Source organism: Onychomys torridus, chromosome 8 (genome assembly GCF_903995425.1).
Source record: "Onychomys torridus chromosome 8, mOncTor1.1, whole genome shotgun sequence".
Lineage (NCBI taxonomy): Eukaryota > Metazoa > Chordata > Mammalia > Rodentia > Cricetidae > Onychomys > Onychomys torridus.
In genome coordinates this window covers 90,795,625-90,812,765 of record NC_050450.1, presented here as the reverse complement: position 1 = coordinate 90,812,765, position 17,141 = coordinate 90,795,625, and the positions used below count along the sequence as shown (strand labels likewise).

General features: G+C 49.3%; 2 protein-coding genes across 2 annotated transcripts in view; one reads left to right on the top strand and one right to left on the bottom strand.

Annotated features, from left to right (window-relative positions):
- Eftud2 (elongation factor Tu GTP binding domain containing 2) overlaps positions 1–10,047 on the top strand; it is a 43,767-nt gene extending 33,720 nt beyond the window's left edge. Inside the window, exons 16-28 of the mRNA XM_036196121.1 lie at positions 120–313; positions 1,674–1,785; positions 2,129–2,269; positions 4,253–4,354; positions 5,117–5,199; positions 7,007–7,093; positions 7,266–7,392; positions 7,571–7,658; positions 8,027–8,145; positions 8,287–8,381; positions 8,858–9,011; positions 9,186–9,293; positions 9,588–10,047. Of these exons, the coding sequence (XP_036052014.1) occupies positions 120–313; positions 1,674–1,785; positions 2,129–2,269; positions 4,253–4,354; positions 5,117–5,199; positions 7,007–7,093; positions 7,266–7,392; positions 7,571–7,658; positions 8,027–8,145; positions 8,287–8,381; positions 8,858–9,011; positions 9,186–9,293; positions 9,588–9,683 (1,506 nt within the window). The 3' untranslated portion in view covers positions 9,684–10,047. The remainder of the gene's footprint in view (positions 1–119; positions 314–1,673; positions 1,786–2,128; positions 2,270–4,252; positions 4,355–5,116; positions 5,200–7,006; positions 7,094–7,265; positions 7,393–7,570; positions 7,659–8,026; positions 8,146–8,286; positions 8,382–8,857; positions 9,012–9,185; positions 9,294–9,587) is intronic.
- Positions 10,048–10,475: 428 nt separating this feature from the next.
- Positions 10,476–12,410, bottom strand: Higd1b (HIG1 hypoxia inducible domain family member 1B). The gene is made up of 4 exons (XM_036197118.1): positions 12,148–12,410; positions 11,920–12,069; positions 11,059–11,193; positions 10,476–10,611 (listed from the first exon to the last, which is right to left on the bottom strand). The coding sequence occupies exons 2-4, from the start codon at positions 12,017–12,019 to the stop codon at positions 10,550–10,552; spliced, it is 297 nt and encodes a 98-aa protein (XP_036053011.1). The 5' UTR covers positions 12,020–12,069; positions 12,148–12,410; the 3' UTR covers positions 10,476–10,549.
- Between the last annotated feature and the right edge of the window lie 4,731 nt (positions 12,411–17,141).

Below are 17,141 nucleotides of genomic sequence, written 5' to 3'. Positions count from 1 at the left end.
GAATTTTTCCAGGAGTCCATATCCTCCTTCATCTGGCCTTTCTCCTCACAGCTACTGTCGGGAAGTGCACTACCTTCAGGCTGTGTGTGGTTAGAGCTGTCCTCTGTCTCTTCTGTCAGGGTCCCCTGATGTGTCACACTACTAAGATGTACAGCACAGATGATGGAGTTCAGTTCCATGCCTTTGGCCGGGTGCTGAGCGGCACCATCCATGCTGGACAGCCTGTGAAGGTCCTGGGGGAGAACTACACTCTGGAAGATGAGGAAGATTCCCAGATATGTACTGTGGGCCGCCTTTGGATCTCCGTCGCCAGGTACTCTACTCTTGACCAGAGCCTACAAGGACACATGTAGGCTTCTATTCTGGGACTGTCACAAGGTGTTCAGAGGAGTCTTAGGAAACTCAGCTCCCTGGTTGGTAAAGTACAGAGTGAGATGTCCCTCCTTGCAATCCTGAGACTGCCCTTCTTCTCCCAGCATTCTCTTAGTCTGGTTCTCCCACCTAACCTTATCCTGCCTAGCCATAGAACAGTCAGCTTCTTTATTAAACCTGTCACAATGACATATATTCACACAGTGTAAGGAATATTCCACAACCCTCCTCCTGGCAGATCTATGGACATCTAGATCTTAAAGTTGCCAGGGCTGAAGGGTGACTCCTATTGGAATGTCTGAAGCTTTCCTTTTGAGTTTTGGGTGTCTGGAGTGAAGCTTTTTTGAGTAGGATTTCTATTTTTACTCTTTCTTTCATTTTTAATGTGTATGAGTGTTTTGCCTACATGTATGTCTGTGCACCATCTACATGCTTGGTGCCCAAGGAGGCCATAAGAGGCCTTTGGATCCCCTGGAACAGGAGTTATAGACAGTTGTGAGCCTCCATGTAGGTGCTGGGAATCAAACTGAGGTCCTATGGAAGAGCAGCCAGTGCTCTCAGCTGCTGGGTCACCTCTCCTCTTACCCGCTTTTCATCCCTTCTCCGTCCCTTAACTTACTGCTCCAGCTTTCTTCCCAAAAGCAGTTGTTTCTGGATGTCCACTGTCTGTTCTTTGCCTGAGTCCCTGGAGCATCCCTGTCTGTTGAATCAGACTTAGCTTGGGCTTCTGGGCGGTTTGTCTCTCAGGTAACAAGCAGAACCCGAGCAATCCTGCTGGTAGTGTGGCTGCTGTGCCTCAGCGATGGCCCCTTTCCCTTCTCCAAATCCACCCTTCTCTCTGGAAGGCAGAAGAAAATTGAAGAGCTCAGGAATGAAAGGATCTATGTTTTGGCAGGCCCTTACATTGCATAAATCTTAGGCGATAGCTATTTTTATTTATTTTTATTTTTTGTTTTGTGATACAGGGTCTCACTAATGTAGCCCTGGCTTTTCTGGAACTCACTGTGTAGACCAGGCTATCCTCTAATGCACAGAGATCCACCAGGCAGTGGCATTTTGCCAGGAGTCTCCACTGAGAATTAAGCTTTCCCATTACATCCTCATACACTATACGCTGCATAGCACTTGTCCTGTGTGCTTCTTTCTGTGATTGTTCATCACATCTCTCCCCGCTAGAGTGGATCTGTGTTACTCACCTCTGCTCCTGGCTCTGCGCCTGGTGTGTAGCAGATGCTTGGTACATTTTTATGGAGTGAATGCTCTGGTTAAGTTCTATGCTCGTTTATTGGATGTTCCTCCAGGTACCACATTGAGGTGAACCGTGTTCCTGCTGGTAACTGGGTTCTGATTGAAGGTGTTGATCAGCCGATCGTGAAGACAGCGACTATAACTGAACCCCGAGGCAATGAGGAGGTAGTGTTTCTGAGAGGGAGCACACTGAGCTAGAAGGGCCCAGGGAACCGTAGCCACATGAGCCAACAAGCTTTGAAACTCAAAAGGTCCTAGTCCACAGTCACTGCTACTTCTTGGCTCGGCCTTAGCATGTGCCCTCACCCTGCCACGTTCTAGGAATTAGGAGGCATGCTTCTTGTTCTTCCCAGCGCTGTGCCAAAATGCCTGGAGCAAATGGTCCTTTAAATTGGGCCCCAGCTGTACCATGGTTCTCGGCTGAGGAATCAAGACTTCAGCTTCTCCCTTAGGCCTGTGCCTTCTTGCCTACCCCTGAGGCCTCACTCTTCTGTATTTTGGATCTCAGGCTCAGATTTTCCGACCCTTGAAATTCAATACCACATCTGTTATCAAGATTGCTGTGGAGCCGGTCAACCCCTCAGAGCTACCCAAAATGCTTGACGGCCTGCGCAAGGTCAACAAGAGCTACCCATCTCTCACCACTAAGGTATGTGCAAGGCCTTCAGTAGCTGCCAAGCCATACCCGCCCCAACTAACTGCTGTGTGGCACTATGTGGCACTCAGCAGGTGTTCCTGATCTGTTGCTTCCCACAGCCTGGTTCATGGACAGTGCCCACCTGTTACCATTTAAGGGCTAGACAAAACGAGAGAGAGAGAGAGAGAGAGAGAGAGAGAGAGAGAGAGAGAGAGAGAGAGTGTGTGTGTGTGTGTGTGTGTGTGTGTGTGTGTGTGTGTTTGTTTCCTCAGGTGACTTTAGATTGACTATTCCTTAAGAGGCACACCACTCTAGAAGAATGAGAACCAGGTGTGGTAGTGGACCCCTGAAATCCCAACATGTGCAAGGTGGAGTCAGGAGGGTGTAAAAAGCTGAGGATCAACCTCAGCTACACAGGGAGTCGGAGGCCACTGTGGGCTACAGACAGCTGGAAAGGTGGCTCAGCAGTTGAGAGCATTGGCTGCTGATCAACATCCATAACTCCAGCTCCAAAGGCTCTGAAGCTCTTTCTGGCCCCACAAGTGCCAGGCATGCATGTGGTGCACACATACAAATGCAGGCAAAACACCCACACAAATAATAACAAAATTAAAACAAACAGAAGTGGCTGATCCTTGTACACTCTGAACCTGCCACCAAACTATTTCTGAGAGGCAGGAAGGGAGAGTTAAAGGGTTAGCTTATGTTTTTGGATATAAGGTTGGAGTTTAACCTGGATGGCCAAGGTAGGAATCAAGTCAGTGACGACATACTCAGCAGCACTGTGCTAAATGGTCCTGGTGTCTTAGGGACCTACTCATTAGGGAGGTATTGTCCCCTGTTTTCTTATTTTGGGGACAGACTTTTTGTAGTGGTTGTTTTTTGAGACAGGGTTTCTCTGTGTAGCTTTGCGCCTTTCCTGGAACTCACTTTGTAGCCTCGAACTCCACCTGGCTCTGCCTCCCGAGTGCTGGGATTAAAGGTGTGCGCCACCACAGCCCGGTGGGGACAGACTCTTACTAAACAGTGTAGGTTGACCTAGATCTAGCTATACAAATCAAATTGACCTCAAGGTCAGGGTGAATCTCCTGCCTCTGCCACCTGAATACTGGGGTTACAGGCATACTACCACACCCAGCTTTTTTTCTTCCCTTTTTTGGGGGAATGTGGAGTGGGGTATAGAGGGTGCTAAGGATTGAATCCAAGTCTCAGTCATGCAGAAAAAATGCTTGACCACTGAACTAGCTCTCCATTGATTTTTGTTGTTATTTTTGTTTTGAGACAGGGTTTCTTTGTGTAGCTTTATATATATATATATATATATATATATATATATATATATATATATATATATATAAAAGATTTATTTATTTAAATTTATTTCATGTGCATTGTGTGAAGGTGTCAGGTCCCTGAAACTGGAGTTACAGACAGTCATGTGCTGCCATGTGAGTGCTGAGAATTGAACCCCAGTCCTCTGGAAAAGCAGTCAGTGCTCTTAATCACTGAGCCATCTCTCCAGCCCCTTCTTTGTGTAGCTTTTGGAGCCTATCCTGGAGCTCACTCTATAGACCATGCTGGCCTTGAACTCACAGAGATCCACCTGCTTCTGCCTCCCAAATGCACACCATTAATCCCAGCACTCAGGAAGCAGAGGCAGGAGGATTTCTGTGCGTTCGAGGCCAGCCTGGTCTACAGAGCAAGTTACAGGACAGCCAGGGCAACACAAAGAAACCCTATCTTGCATTTGAGAGGCAGAGGCAGGTGAATCTCTGTGAGTTCGAGGCCAGCCTGGTCTATAAAATGAGTTCCAGGACAGGCTCCAAAAGCTACATAGAGAAACCCTGTCTCAGAAACAAAAAAAAATCTGAAATGGTCACTGCTTCTGGTAAAGAGTTGTGGTATCTTCATCTCTAGTGCCTTGATTTTTGTTTATATCTGCTATGTTCGAGACAAGAGAGTGAGGGCCATGATTCTGGGGCTACTGTGTTTCAGGTAGAAGAGTCTGGTGAGCATGTGATCCTGGGCACTGGGGAGCTCTACCTGGACTGTGTGATGCACGATCTGCGGAAGATGTACTCAGAGATCGACATAAAGGTGCCTCTTCCCTTAGCCTGGCTTCTAGTTCCAGAGGGATGGCCTAAGTTGCCAGACCCTCAGCCCCTGGATGCCCACTGGACCCTTTGGAAGAAAGCACTTCCTGCTGCTTTGTCAGGAAGATTCTAGAGAATGGGTTTACCCTGTTTACTAAGTCATTTTCAGTGTCATGTGTTTAAAGTCAAGGCTCCCAAGCCAGTTATTCTTGTCCCTTCATTAGGAAAAGAACTACCTAATGATTGGCTCAGAGTGGGTAGTGTCATGGAAAGGGAGAGCTGACTCTCAGGGCTTATCACCAGGTCTTGACCTAGCATCTTGAACCACACGTGGCATGGCTCTATCTCCCAGTCAAGATATAATCTCTCCAAGGTCCTGTGTCACTGTGTTACTGGGCAGGTGTCCTCTTAAACACCTCTCCTCGGGGGCTGTGCCTTGAGGATGGAGCAGGTGCTCAGGGGTCTCACACTGTTTCTGTCATGCCCCAGGGGTTATTCAGTGTCTAACAGGTGTCAGAAACTTTCTTGGACCATGATTAAAGCCCTATTTTTAGAGCCTAGTTTTGAACCCCCATTGACTCCTGACTCGGAAGCAGTTTCTCTACTCCCCAGCTCTTTGGTGGTAGTGTGGTAGTTTAGCCTACTTTGTAGAGCCGCTTAGGGGCTTATGCAGAGGAAGGGCAAGGATGCTTCAGAATTCCCCAGGTAGAACTCTGTCCTTCCAACAAAACTCAGTTTTACCTTGATTTTTTTTCTCATTGCCTAGGTGGCTGACCCAGTTGTGACATTCTGTGAGACAGTGGTAGAGACATCCTCCCTCAAGTGCTTTGCGGAAACCCCCAATAAGAAGTAAGCAGAGGTGGAGGCAGGGGAGCGCCAGGAAACACATGAACAAGTACAGTGACGTGTGGGAGGAGGCCACGAAGAAGCCCATTAATGCTCTGTACACTCTTCTTGTCTTTTTAAAACGGAGTCTCACGCTGCAGCTCAGGCTGACCTGGAACTCATTGTGTTTATCTCAAAAAAAAAGGTGGGAGTATGTGGAAAGGAAGACACCCAACATCAGCCTGCACACACATGTGCATGTACACACACACAAATCCTCAAAGGAAGAAGCTAGGTGTGGCACATGCCTGCAAATCTCATTACTTGGGTATTGGCGAAATTATTAAGGCCACTCCACGTAGTTAAAAGGGAGGTTTATTTTGTGGGGTACTTACAAATGAAGGGGTAGGTTGCAGGGTCTGGCAAAGGTATAGCACAGTCCGGCGGTGTTCTCTGGAGAACTCTGCTCGGTCTACCTCCAGTGTCCAGGGTCCCGGAACCAAGAGAGAGACCTCCTCCCTATCCTTGGTCTTCAGCTTCCTCCTCCGCCCTGCCTTGTGGGCGTGGCCATTACCGAAGCCTCAGTGGGGGTTGGAACTTCCAGGCCAATGCTGGGATGACTATCCACTACACTTGGGAGGTAGCGGTGGGAGGATCAGGAGTTCTAGGCCAGCCTCAACCATGTAGCAAATTTGAGGGTAGCCTGAGCCATGTGAGATTCTTTATATAAAAGGGGGGGGGGCGTATACACACCTTTAAACAGATGTGGTAAGATCTCTACATACAGAGCTCCATGGTCAGAACTACATAGTGAGCCCCTGTCTCAAAACAAACAACAACAAAACCCAGGCACAGAGGTTTAAATCTAGGAGAATTGTGCAAGCTCAAGGCCAGCTCTGTCTATATAGTAAGGTCGAAGCTATCTGGGGCTAAATGGATGACCTTGTCTGGGGGAGAAGAAAAAAGAGAAAACCATTGGAGCTGGAAACGCTGTACTTGGTACCTGGAACTGACAATCTCATCCTCTCCCACTTCACCCTACCCCAACCACAGCTTTTGTAGCAGTAGAGACTTCCTGAGATGGGGTGGGGCTGCTTAGATACATGACTTTACTCCAGACTGCGGCCCTTTCTGCTCTGACATTCATTCCTTCCTCAGAATTTCCTAGCTGCCATGTCAGCTTTGGAAAATCTGCCCTGCGTATTAACTGGTTTTATTTGTTTGTTTGTATTTTGGGTGTTTCTTTTGTTTTTTGAGACGGAGTTTCTCTATGTAGCCCTGGCTGTCCTGGATCTTGCTCTATAGACCAGGCTGTCCTCGAACTCACAGAGATCCACCTGCCTCTGCCTCCAAAGTGCTGGGACTAAAGGAGTGTGCCACCGCCACCTGGCTGCTTTTTCTTTTTCAGTGGGTGCTGGAAGTGGAGCCTAGCTCCTCATACATGCTAAAAGCATGCTGTACTGCCAGGCTACGCTCTCCATCCCCAGCCTTACTTTTCAAGAAAGCACACAGAATGGCTAGTGACGCGGCTCAGTGGTTAAGAGTACTTGTTGCTCTTGCAGAAGGACCAGAGTTTTATTTCCAGCACATACATGATGGCTCACAGTCCCAGGCCAGGGCATCTAACACCCTGTCTGGCTCCTTTGAACACTGCACACATGTGGTACCTGTGCATAAATGCAAGCAAAACTCCTCATATACATTTAAAAACAAAAGGGGCTTTGCTTCCCGGTGCCTCTAAGTCTTCCATTTCTGGAACTCTCAAGAGGGCTGTGTTGTTGCCCTGCTCATCCTGTGACACGTTCTCACTGCTCCTGTCCTTTCTGACCAGGAACAAGATCACCATGATTGCTGAGCCTCTTGAGAAGGGCCTGGCTGAGGACATAGAGAATGAAGTGGTCCAGATCACCTGGAACAGGTTAGACAGGGCGCTGCTTCCAGAGTTCACACTACGACTTCCTTCCTGGTCCCTTGACGCCATCCATCCTTCTTTGCTGTTGTCCTGGATATGATATGGGCAGAGTGGGTTACTGTCTTCCAGAAAGGAAGGATCTATGGCCTCAGGAGCCACTTTCTCCTCTTTCTTCCAGGAAAAAGCTGGGAGAGTTCTTCCAAACAAAGTATGACTGGGATCTGCTGGCTGCCCGTTCCATCTGGGCCTTTGGTCCTGATGCTACAGGACCAAACATCCTAGTGGACGACACATTGCCCTCAGAGGTAGAGAAAACTGGTGGAAGGCTGGGAGACCTGCAAAGTGTTCGTCCTTGATTGAAGAAGCTGCAGGGTCCTCTTCCCTGTTCGAAGAGTGGCTTCTCACAGCCATGCTTTTCTCCTCCTTCTAAATTCGGTGCCTATTGTTAGCAGACTGCTAAGGAGGCCTGATATTTCTGTGCAGGTGGACAAGGCACTTCTTGGCTCAGTAAAGGACAGCATTGTTCAAGGTTTCCAGTGGGGAACTAGGGAGGGACCACTCTGCGATGAATGTAAGTCCTCCAGCAACCTCCTGACTCCATTCCCAGGTGATGAGATATGGATGGGCTTCCCGTCTTTGGGACCCAGTAGGAAAAGTAATTTTGCTCTTAATTCCTGAGTAGAACCTGTCTTTGGTGTGTTGAGTAGAGATACACAGGGTAATCAGGTTGGAGTGGTTTGTGATGCTAGACTGCGTGGGACCAGGTGCAATTTCTAGAACAGTCTGTGTCCAGGAAACAACTGTTCAGAATCAACATATAAACTTGTAAGGAAGCTCTGTGATCTTTGGGCGGCTGCACTGTGGCCTCAGTGTAGCAAGTTACCCTGCTGTCCTGCCATGCCACTGTGACGAGCCCCAGCTCTCCCATTTCCTTTTCAGTGATTCGGAATGTCAAGTTCAAGATCCTGGATGCAGTGGTTGCCCAGGAACCCCTCCATCGGGGTGGAGGCCAGATCATCCCCACAGCCAGGCGGGTAGTCTACTCTGCCTTCCTCATGGTGAGTGGAGCTGTAGGGAACTGTCTGCTTCCCTGAACAGAAAATTAAGTGGAGGACCAGGCAGAGGCCACAGAAGGTCCAGAAACCCTTTATGTCCTACTCTGTCTTCCTCACACTGAGCCCTGTCTTGCTCTGTTGCAGGCCACTCCTCGTCTGATGGAGCCTTACTACTTCGTAGAGGTCCAGGCCCCTGCAGACTGTGTGTCTGCTGTTTACACAGTCCTGGCCAGGCGCAGGTGAGCAGCCTGTTGTTAGGGAGGGTACTTGAGAGCAGGAAGTCCCTTTGCTGCTGAGGGGGGGAGGAGGTAGCCCCAGCGATTGCTCTCCTCACCTCCCACTCCAGAAGCCCACCAAGCTTGTTCTCCACAAGGAAGTAGGAGAGAACTGAGGCAGGCCCTAGCTTTACCATAGGCAGTGGCTGTGATTTCTTCTTCTTCCCCTCCCCCACTCCTGGGAGAGTTCTAAAATGAAGAAGTGATGGGGTTGTCCATAGGGTCCCATCTCTTCAGTATCCCTGCCCTTTCCCCCTCTCCAGAGGTAGCTGTTCCTGTGGCTTCTGCTAAGAGCCCCAAGCCAGTTCCCTCTGCAGAGCATGTTCTATCCATCTTTAATGGTGCTGGGCTGAGATACACAGAGAGGCCAGAAGACCCATTGCCCCTTGCCATGAGGGCTGTGTACAACTAAGGCCCTGGCTTTTGTCTTCCTCCCTCAGGGGGCATGTGACTCAGGATGCACCCATCCCAGGCTCCCCTCTCTACACCATCAAAGCTTTCATCCCAGCGATCGACTCTTTCGGCTTTGAGACTGATCTCCGCACTCATACCCAGGGGCAGGCCTTTTCCCTGTCTGTCTTCCACCATTGGCAGGTGAGGAAACCTGGCCAACTTGGCCTCCCAGGTCAGCAGACTACCCTCCTTGCCAGTTCCCCTTCTGTCCAGGATGTTCTCTAGGATCTTCCACAGCCCTGGAGAAGGTTCCTGCTTCTGGGTCTGAATCCTCTGGGAAGCTGCCTTGACTACCTGAATCTCATTGCGTTCTAGATTGTGCCTGGTGATCCTCTGGACAAGAGCATTGTCATCCGCCCTTTGGAGCCCCAGCCAGCTCCTCACCTGGCCCGGGAGTTCATGATCAAAACCCGTCGTAGGAAGGTATGTGTTCTTTAAACCATTGTCATCCCTCAACCCCCAGGGTCTCCATGGGAGTTATGTGTGGTCTTTCGTCCTCTGGGAGGGTAGTGTACTGCTTTTTGGAAAGGTCAGTCCCTTGGGTAAGCTGACCTAGGACCCAAAGGAAACAGAGGAGCTGCCACAGTACCTTAAAGGCACAAGTTCTCAGACAGTCTTGACCAGCCTTCCTCCCCCTCAGGCACAGGTCTGGATGCCCCTATGCTCAGTTACCCCTCCTGAGGAGCTCACCCTAGTGTCTGACTCCATTCTCCACAGGGCCTGAGTGAAGACGTGAGCATCAGCAAGTTCTTCGATGATCCTATGTTGCTAGAGCTCGCCAAACAGGACGTTGTACTCAATTACCCCATGTGAGTGCTGGGGCTGGCAGCTCCTGCTCCCTGCAATGCCTACAGCTCTGGACTTAAGCTGAGACCTGTGTAATTGGGCCTTCATGCTGTGAGCATCTGGGAACTGCTATGGGCCCCTCTGAACAACACAGAACCTCCATGCCTGTGTCCCAGTGAGGAAGGGGCATCTGGCCTCCTGGATCCTTCTATGGTCTCTGCCTGGCTCCATTCCCAGGGAACAGAGGAGCTTGGGCCCAGGGAAGAAGAACAAGAACAGGATGAAAGTGTTTAACCCCAGGGGCCTGTCTTCAGGATTTACATGGAATTTTTATTTTTTGCAAGTCCAACCTTAGCCATGGTTTGTAAATGAACAGAACATTCTGACCTCTGCCTTGGTTGCTGCTTTCGTTCACCCTTACCCCAGTCTCTGCCTGTCTAATCTGAGCACTTATATTCTGGGTATGTGATTTCCCATGGGCATTACTGCCTCTGCTCCCAGCTGCAGCTGCCTTCCCGACTGGGTCCCTAGGGAAGCAGCCCGTGGTGGAAGGAATGCCTGTATCTGATTCAGTGTTCCCATGAGCCTCAGGGCCCCTTCCCAGCCCCCACTTTCCCATTCCCGTTCCAGCCTGCTTCTGGCTAGACATGAGGTGGTACAGGAATGGCTGGGACCCTGGGAACTGAGGTCTGTCCTCCAAGGTGCAGTGAGACGGCTGTACCTTGAGTCTCTCCCCCTTGAGTTGGGGCCAGAGCCCTTCGGTTCCCACCCATTGTACTGGCCATCCTCCAGCCTCTGCTCACCAGTAAGACACTTCACTTTCTTCAACATGGCTTTATTAGGCACATATAGAGACCGCTGGGGAATTGGGCCATCCTGCCACCTCAGGAGTCCTACTTGTCAGGATCCTCTGACACTCTCTTCATATAATCTCTGTACATTGTGTACATGGCACCTGCGTGAGGAAGGAGGAGAAGTACTGAATCCTCCCCACCCTTCGAGCCCTTGAGACCCAGCTTCCCTGCTCATCTGTGTGCCACAGACCCCAACACCTGCCCGACATCCAGGCACTTTGATGACTGTTCTGTCCAAAGCAGCCTGCTGAGTGGACTAGCCAGAGGTGGTTCTTATACGTGGGGAGACTGAGGCCCAGTGAAAGGGAGTAGCCCATAGTCAGTTCACAAGTAGCTGCTGCTGCTTCCTGATTCTCACCTCTGGAAAATTCATGAAGCAGGCTGTCTTTGAACTGTCCCATTACCCAGCAACGGTGACCAGTGGGGAACCCTGAAAAGGCCTCAGCGCAGGGATTCATCAAGGACTGTGGGCAGCAGGGACTTGAACTTTGAACCAGCTGAGGATACTCTGTCCCTCTTCTCCCTCTGACCCCCACCATGCTGCTTACCGAGCATGATTGCACCCACAGCACATGCCTGTGCTGCCACTCGGGTATGAATCAGATGTATGGACAGCTTGGTGGAACCTCGAGCCTTCAGCCGGTAAATCCTGTACGCTGCTACCACCAGGCAGCCTCCTATGCCTGTGGGCAGACAGTGGAATCACTGGGCCTATGTCCAAGTCCAAGGTCCCTTAGCCCCTTCTGGGCCTGCAGGTTGGGAGCTAAGCAGACTTTTTTTTTTCTTTTTTTTTTTTTTCTTTTTTTTTTTTGGTTTAAGCTTTTCAAGACAGGGTTTCTCTTTGTAGCCCTGGCTGTCCTGAAACTTGCTCTGTAGACCAGGCTAACCTCGAACTCACAGAGATCACCCACCTCTGCCTTCCAAGTGCTAGGATCAAAGGGGCGTGCCGCCACCACCCAGCAGCAGATTCTTTGATGCATCTGAGTTTGGAATATTGAGTTTCCTCTCTGGTGTTCTTCTAAGTGCCTGTGACCCTCATGATGCCCCTTCCCCATATGCAGGCAGTTTGTTGTCATGACTACCACCCCCACCCCCGACTGAGCTGCTCCACCCACTCTTGGGTTGCACCTCTTTGTACAGGCTCTCATTTTAGAGCCTGGAAGGGAAACCTTGGGACGACCCCAGATCACAGTGCAGACCCCTATCCTGCTGTTAGCACCCCATGTACTTTGCATTCAGTCAGCTACCACCACCCGTCAGACACCTTCATTGTATGGTAAGAATTTGTTCCTTGTGCAGTGAGTGGACCGCTTGAGTTTCTGACCATTGCCTCATTCTTTAAGAGGACAGAGAGACTTGAAGTCCCACAGAGGAGGCATCTACCCCAACCCTGTTCTTCCCCAACTCACCTATAGGCACCAGTGGAGACTCCCTGGTCTTCCTTAGGAACTTCTCAGACAGGTTGTCCTCACCTTCAGGTGGCACCCACCAGCCCTTGTTGGCAGACATGATCTCAGGTCCAGATATTAGCCACTGTGTGCCTAGGCTTCAGCCCAGCCCTAGAAGGAGGTAGTCTACAATAAGGATTCTGATTGTTAGTCTCCAGGGGAAAGGAGGATTACCTACTAGGACCTTACCATGCCCAGCACAGCCTGCACTTGAAAAGATGCCCCTCTGGGTGTTCTCTGTCCGGTGTTTGGGCCGTCTACTTTCATGTCCTCCTTAACATCTGATCTGCCTCCTCTCTAATTCATCTGACTTCAGTGTTCTGCTTCCTGTTCCCTGATCCCTATCTGCATCCCAATGGGTGTGATCATCTGGCCAAGAAAAACAGCTGGAAACCCCAGAGTAGACTGGAGCAGTCTTTGAATCTTGGGGCCCCTTTAGTCTTGGATCTGTTGACAGTTGCTCCTAAGGGAGCTACAGAGCAAGAGCTGACTCTAGGGAGCCCGAGCTCTTCCCAACAGATGCAACACTGGTTAACTGAGCCACTGGACCAGATGTCAAGGATGGGACATGGATGTATTTTACACCTCAAAACTAAAGGAAAAAATTCTGGTCCTCAAACTGTTCACCAACCTATTACTACCTCATCCTGATCTTGTAAACTCCTAAAAAATGTCTGCTCTGATCACAGCTGAAGTGCCTGTCCTCAGAGGAGGGCTTCAACCAGTAGGCTACCCTCTGAATCCAACCACAAGACAAAGACTGCCTGAGCCAGCTCTTCCTGGTAGCCCCTGAGTCTCCAGCATGCCCGTGCTTACCCTAAGAGACAGATGGCTAGAATATGGAGAATGAAGAGCCAGACCAGCGCTCAGTATCTGCTGCTTTGAATCAACCCAAAGCCGATGCCAGAGTTGTCACTATGGGGTCAGGGAAGCAGTGTCTTTGAAGTCATGAAAGTGGGGAGGAGAGAACAGGACATCAGTCTTACACACACACACACACACACACACACACACACACACACACCCATCTGCTGAGCTCCAGATGCAGCAAAGTGAGGTTAGACCTGATGTGAGCCCATCTGCACACGTGTAAACGCTGCTGTGGAGAACTGGGGAAACAACAGTGGACAAGGCTCCTGGGTCCCGCCCCAGGGTGGATTGTTTCAAATACTCTACAAGCAATGTGAAGTAAGAGACTTCAGTTGTAGGACTTTCCTAGTCTTAGCCTTGGTCTCTTTTTGAACCAAGCCTGTACTAAGCTAGTTAGGAAACTGAGGAAAGGATTGTGCACTCAAAGCCAGCCTGGGCTCCAGAGTTGAGTTCATGACTAGCCTGAACAACTTAGCAAGACTGTCTCAAGACAAGAAGTAGGTGCATTGGTGCACCCCTTAATGCCAGCTCTTAGGAGGCAGAAGCCCGTGAACTGCTGTGAGTTCCATGCCAGCCAGGGCAACATGTATCAAAAAAGTAAAACAGAAGGGCAGTGGTGGCGAACACCTTTAATCCCAGCATGCAGGAGCCAAAGGCAAGCTGATCTCTGTGAGTTCAAGGCCAGCCTGGTCTACAGAGTGAGATTCAAGACAGGCACCAAAAACTACACAGAGAAACTCTGTCTCGAAAAACCAAAAAAAGAAAGAAAAAAAAGTTGAGTAGAACTTAGAGTATAGCTCAGCAGAAAACACGTTTACCAAGTGGGAAGCCCTAGGTTCAGCTCCAGTTGTGAGGGGCTGGGGGATCAAGGAGTCTTTTTTGTTGTCTAAGACAGGGTCTCACTATATAGCCTCGGCTGGTGTGGGACTCATAATGTGTGCCAGGGTGGTCTCCGACTCAGATCCACCTGCCTCTGCCTCCCAAGTGCTGGGATCAAAGACAAGTGCCACCGCCGCCCAGCCAGAGTCAAGGACTTTCTCAGGAGTGTGGAACAGCTGGAAGGATGCTCACTCTGGTCTCATGGCTGTCACCTGACTTAACATGAGTATGATTCTGTCTATACAAGGTGTTTGTGTTTCAGACCTGTCACAGAGGAAGGAACTATGCTTCCCAGACATCCAATTACTTATCCAAAGATACACAGCTAATAAATAGTGGTGTCATGATCTGTGGTCCCATGGCTGGCTGCCCCCAGGGGGCTGGCTAATCTGAAACCCTTTCTTGATGGTCCATCCTGGCATCCCTGACTACGAAGAAGCAGCTGTTTTTAAGCCCGGTGGGGACAGGTCAGGACGCACTGTGGAGGGTCCCCCTCCCTCCCAGGCCTTCCTTCCTTCTGTCCATCACTCGGCCTCTGTGCATGCAAGCTTTTGTGTGTTCCCCAGAGGAGTCTTTTCAGCACTGGAAATGTGTCCAGCAGCTGATGTCCCTCTTTTCTCTCCCTGACACTCACTGCTCTATGAACAGGCTCAAGGTCACAGCAAATCCCCAGGGCCTTCGCATATCCCCCGTGTCCATGAGAACGCTCCTCTCAGTCATTCACACACTTCTGTGCTGCCTCTCCATGTCCCCATGCTGGCCTGAGTTCTCAAGAGATGCGAGGTATACTCTTCCCCTCATGCAGGAAATGTCTGAATAAGACAGGACAGGGATTGTCATCAAATTCAAATCTTTTTAAAACAGGGACAAATGGTTCATTGGTTAAGATAACTTGCTTTTGCAGAAAACCCACATGGCGGTTCACAACTGCCTGTAACTTCAGTTCTAGGGGTCCTTGTACCTCCTGACCTCTGCAGACACAAGGTTTATATGTGGTACACACAAATACACGTAGCCCCTCACATACACATGTACCTAAAAATAAATTATTTTGCTGGAAAGTGGTCAAGATTTTGAGTTTGGATCTCAGCAACCATGTGTGGTAACTGAAGACTGCCTGAAACTCCAACTCTAGGAGATCCAATGCCACTGGTATATACTCATTTATATACATGTGTGCACACACAACCAAAAAAAAAAATTTAAGTGGGGGTTGGGGATTTAGCTCAGTAGTAGAGCGCTTGCCTAGCAAGCGCAAGGCCCTGGGTCCCTGGGTTCAGTCCTCAGCTCAAAAATAAATAAATAAATAAATAAATAAATAAATAAATAAATAAATAAATAAATAAATAAATAAATAAATAAAAAAAAAAATTTAAGTGGTCTTACTATGGCACCCTAGCTGGCCTGGAATTTGCTATGTCCAGGCTTGCCTTGAACTCAGAGTGCTCCAACTGCCCCTGCTGAAGTAAAGTGCTGGGATTAAAGGCATGTACCAGCACACTGCTGAAACCTTAAAAATCATTACTATTGGGCAGGGGAGATGGCTCAGAGGTTAAGGGCACTTGCTGTTCTTCCAGAGGTCCTGAGTTCAATTCCCAGTAACTACATGATGGCTCACAACCATCTGTAATGAGATCTGGCGCCCTCTTCTGGCCTGCAGGCATACATGCAGGCAGGGCATTGTATACATAATAAATAAGTCTTTTAAAAAAATCATTACTATTATGTGAGTAAATATGTGATGCCTGTGTGCAGGCATGTACATGCCATGGTGCATATGTGGTGGTCAGAGAGTCAATTCTTTCCCTCCAGCTTTTACATGGGTTCTGGGGATGAAACTCTTGTCAGGCTTGGTGGCAAGCACTTTTACTCACTGAGTCATATCTTAAAAGGAGGTTTTGTTGTTGTTGTTGTTGTTGTTGTTGTTTGGTTTTTCGAGACAGGGTTTCTCTGTGTAGCTTTGCACCTTTCCTGGAACTGACTCTGTAGCCCAGGCTGGCCTCGAACTCACAGAGATCTGCCTGCCTCTGCCTCCTGAGTGCTGGGATTAAAGGTGTGCGCCATCACCCACCTGGCTTGAGTTTTGGGGTTTGAGACAGGATGTCACTATGTAGCCCAGGCTAGCCTGGAATTTGTTATGTAGATCAGGTTGGCTTTGAACTCAGAGATCTCTCTCTGTCTTCTTGAGTGCTGGATTAAAGTGTGAACTACAAAGCCAGCTAGTGAAAGGACATATTTAGTTCAGAGTTCAGTTCCACCAATACCTGGGATACCTGACATCAACTTCTGGCTTCTACATACACCTGTGCACAGTGGCAAGTGTGCACCCACACATTCTAACACATACACACATCCACACAGTGGCAAGTGTGCACCCACACACTCTAACACACACATGCACACAGTGGCAAGTGTGCACACACACACACTCTAACACACACACACATGCACACAGTGGCAAATGTGCACACACACACACATGCACACAGTGGCAAGTGTGCACACACACACACACTCTAACACATACACATGCACACAGTGGCAAGTGTGCACACACACACTCTAACACACACATGTACACAGTGGCAAGTGTGCACACACACACTCTAACACACACATGCACACAGTGGCAAGTGTGCACCCACACACACTCTAACACACACACATGTACACAGTGGCAAGTGTGCACACACACACACACTAACACACACACATGTACACAGTGGCAAGTGTGCACACACACTCTAACACACACATGCACACAGTGGCAAGTGTGCACCCACATACACTCTAACACACACACATGTACACAGTGGCAAGTGTGCACACACATACACACTAACACACACACATGCACACAGTGGCAAGTGTGCACACACACACACTCTAACACACACACATGCACACAGTGGCAAGTGTGCACCCACACACACTCTAACACACACACATGCACACAGTGGCAAGTGTGCACCCACACACACTCTAACACACACATGCACAAGCAGAAGGGCTGCTCCCTTTGCTATTGAACTATTGAAACAATGGACTCCAAAGAATTAAGATTTCTCAGGAGTCCCATGGTGGAGGAAGGGGAAGTCTAAAGCCCTGGTCTGGATAGAGGAGGAACTTACCTGCGGAAGAAATGTTATCCAATCTGATAACATGTCTTGCAGGACAGACATGAGCTAAACAAGGACAGGTGAATGACAAGCTGGACCACCACACCTTCCCCAGGACCGCTTAATGATGCAGTCTCCTTACCCGCCATCCAGACTGAAGGCTCATTTCAATGCACAAAGATGGCTGTAGGGGTCACTGGACCTCTTTATAGCCCCTTTTCTCAGCATGACCATGTTGAGTAAATTTCCTTTCTTGTTTGTGCTTAGATGGGGTCTCACTGGCCTGGAACTTGCTATTAGATCAGGCTGGCCTCA

Coding starts and splice junctions, on each gene's coding strand:
- Higd1b (XM_036197118.1), bottom strand. CDS start 12,019: ATGTCTGCCAACAAGGGCTGGTGGGTGCCACCTGAAGGTGAGGACAAC. Junction 11,194..11,919: donor GTCTCCACTGGTGCCTATAG/GTGAGTTGGGGA, acceptor GTCTGCCCACAG/GCATAGGAGGCTGCCTGGTG. Junction 10,612..11,058: donor TGTGGGTGCAATCATGCTCG/GTAAGCAGCATG, acceptor TTCCTCACGCAG/GTGCCATGTACACAATGTAC.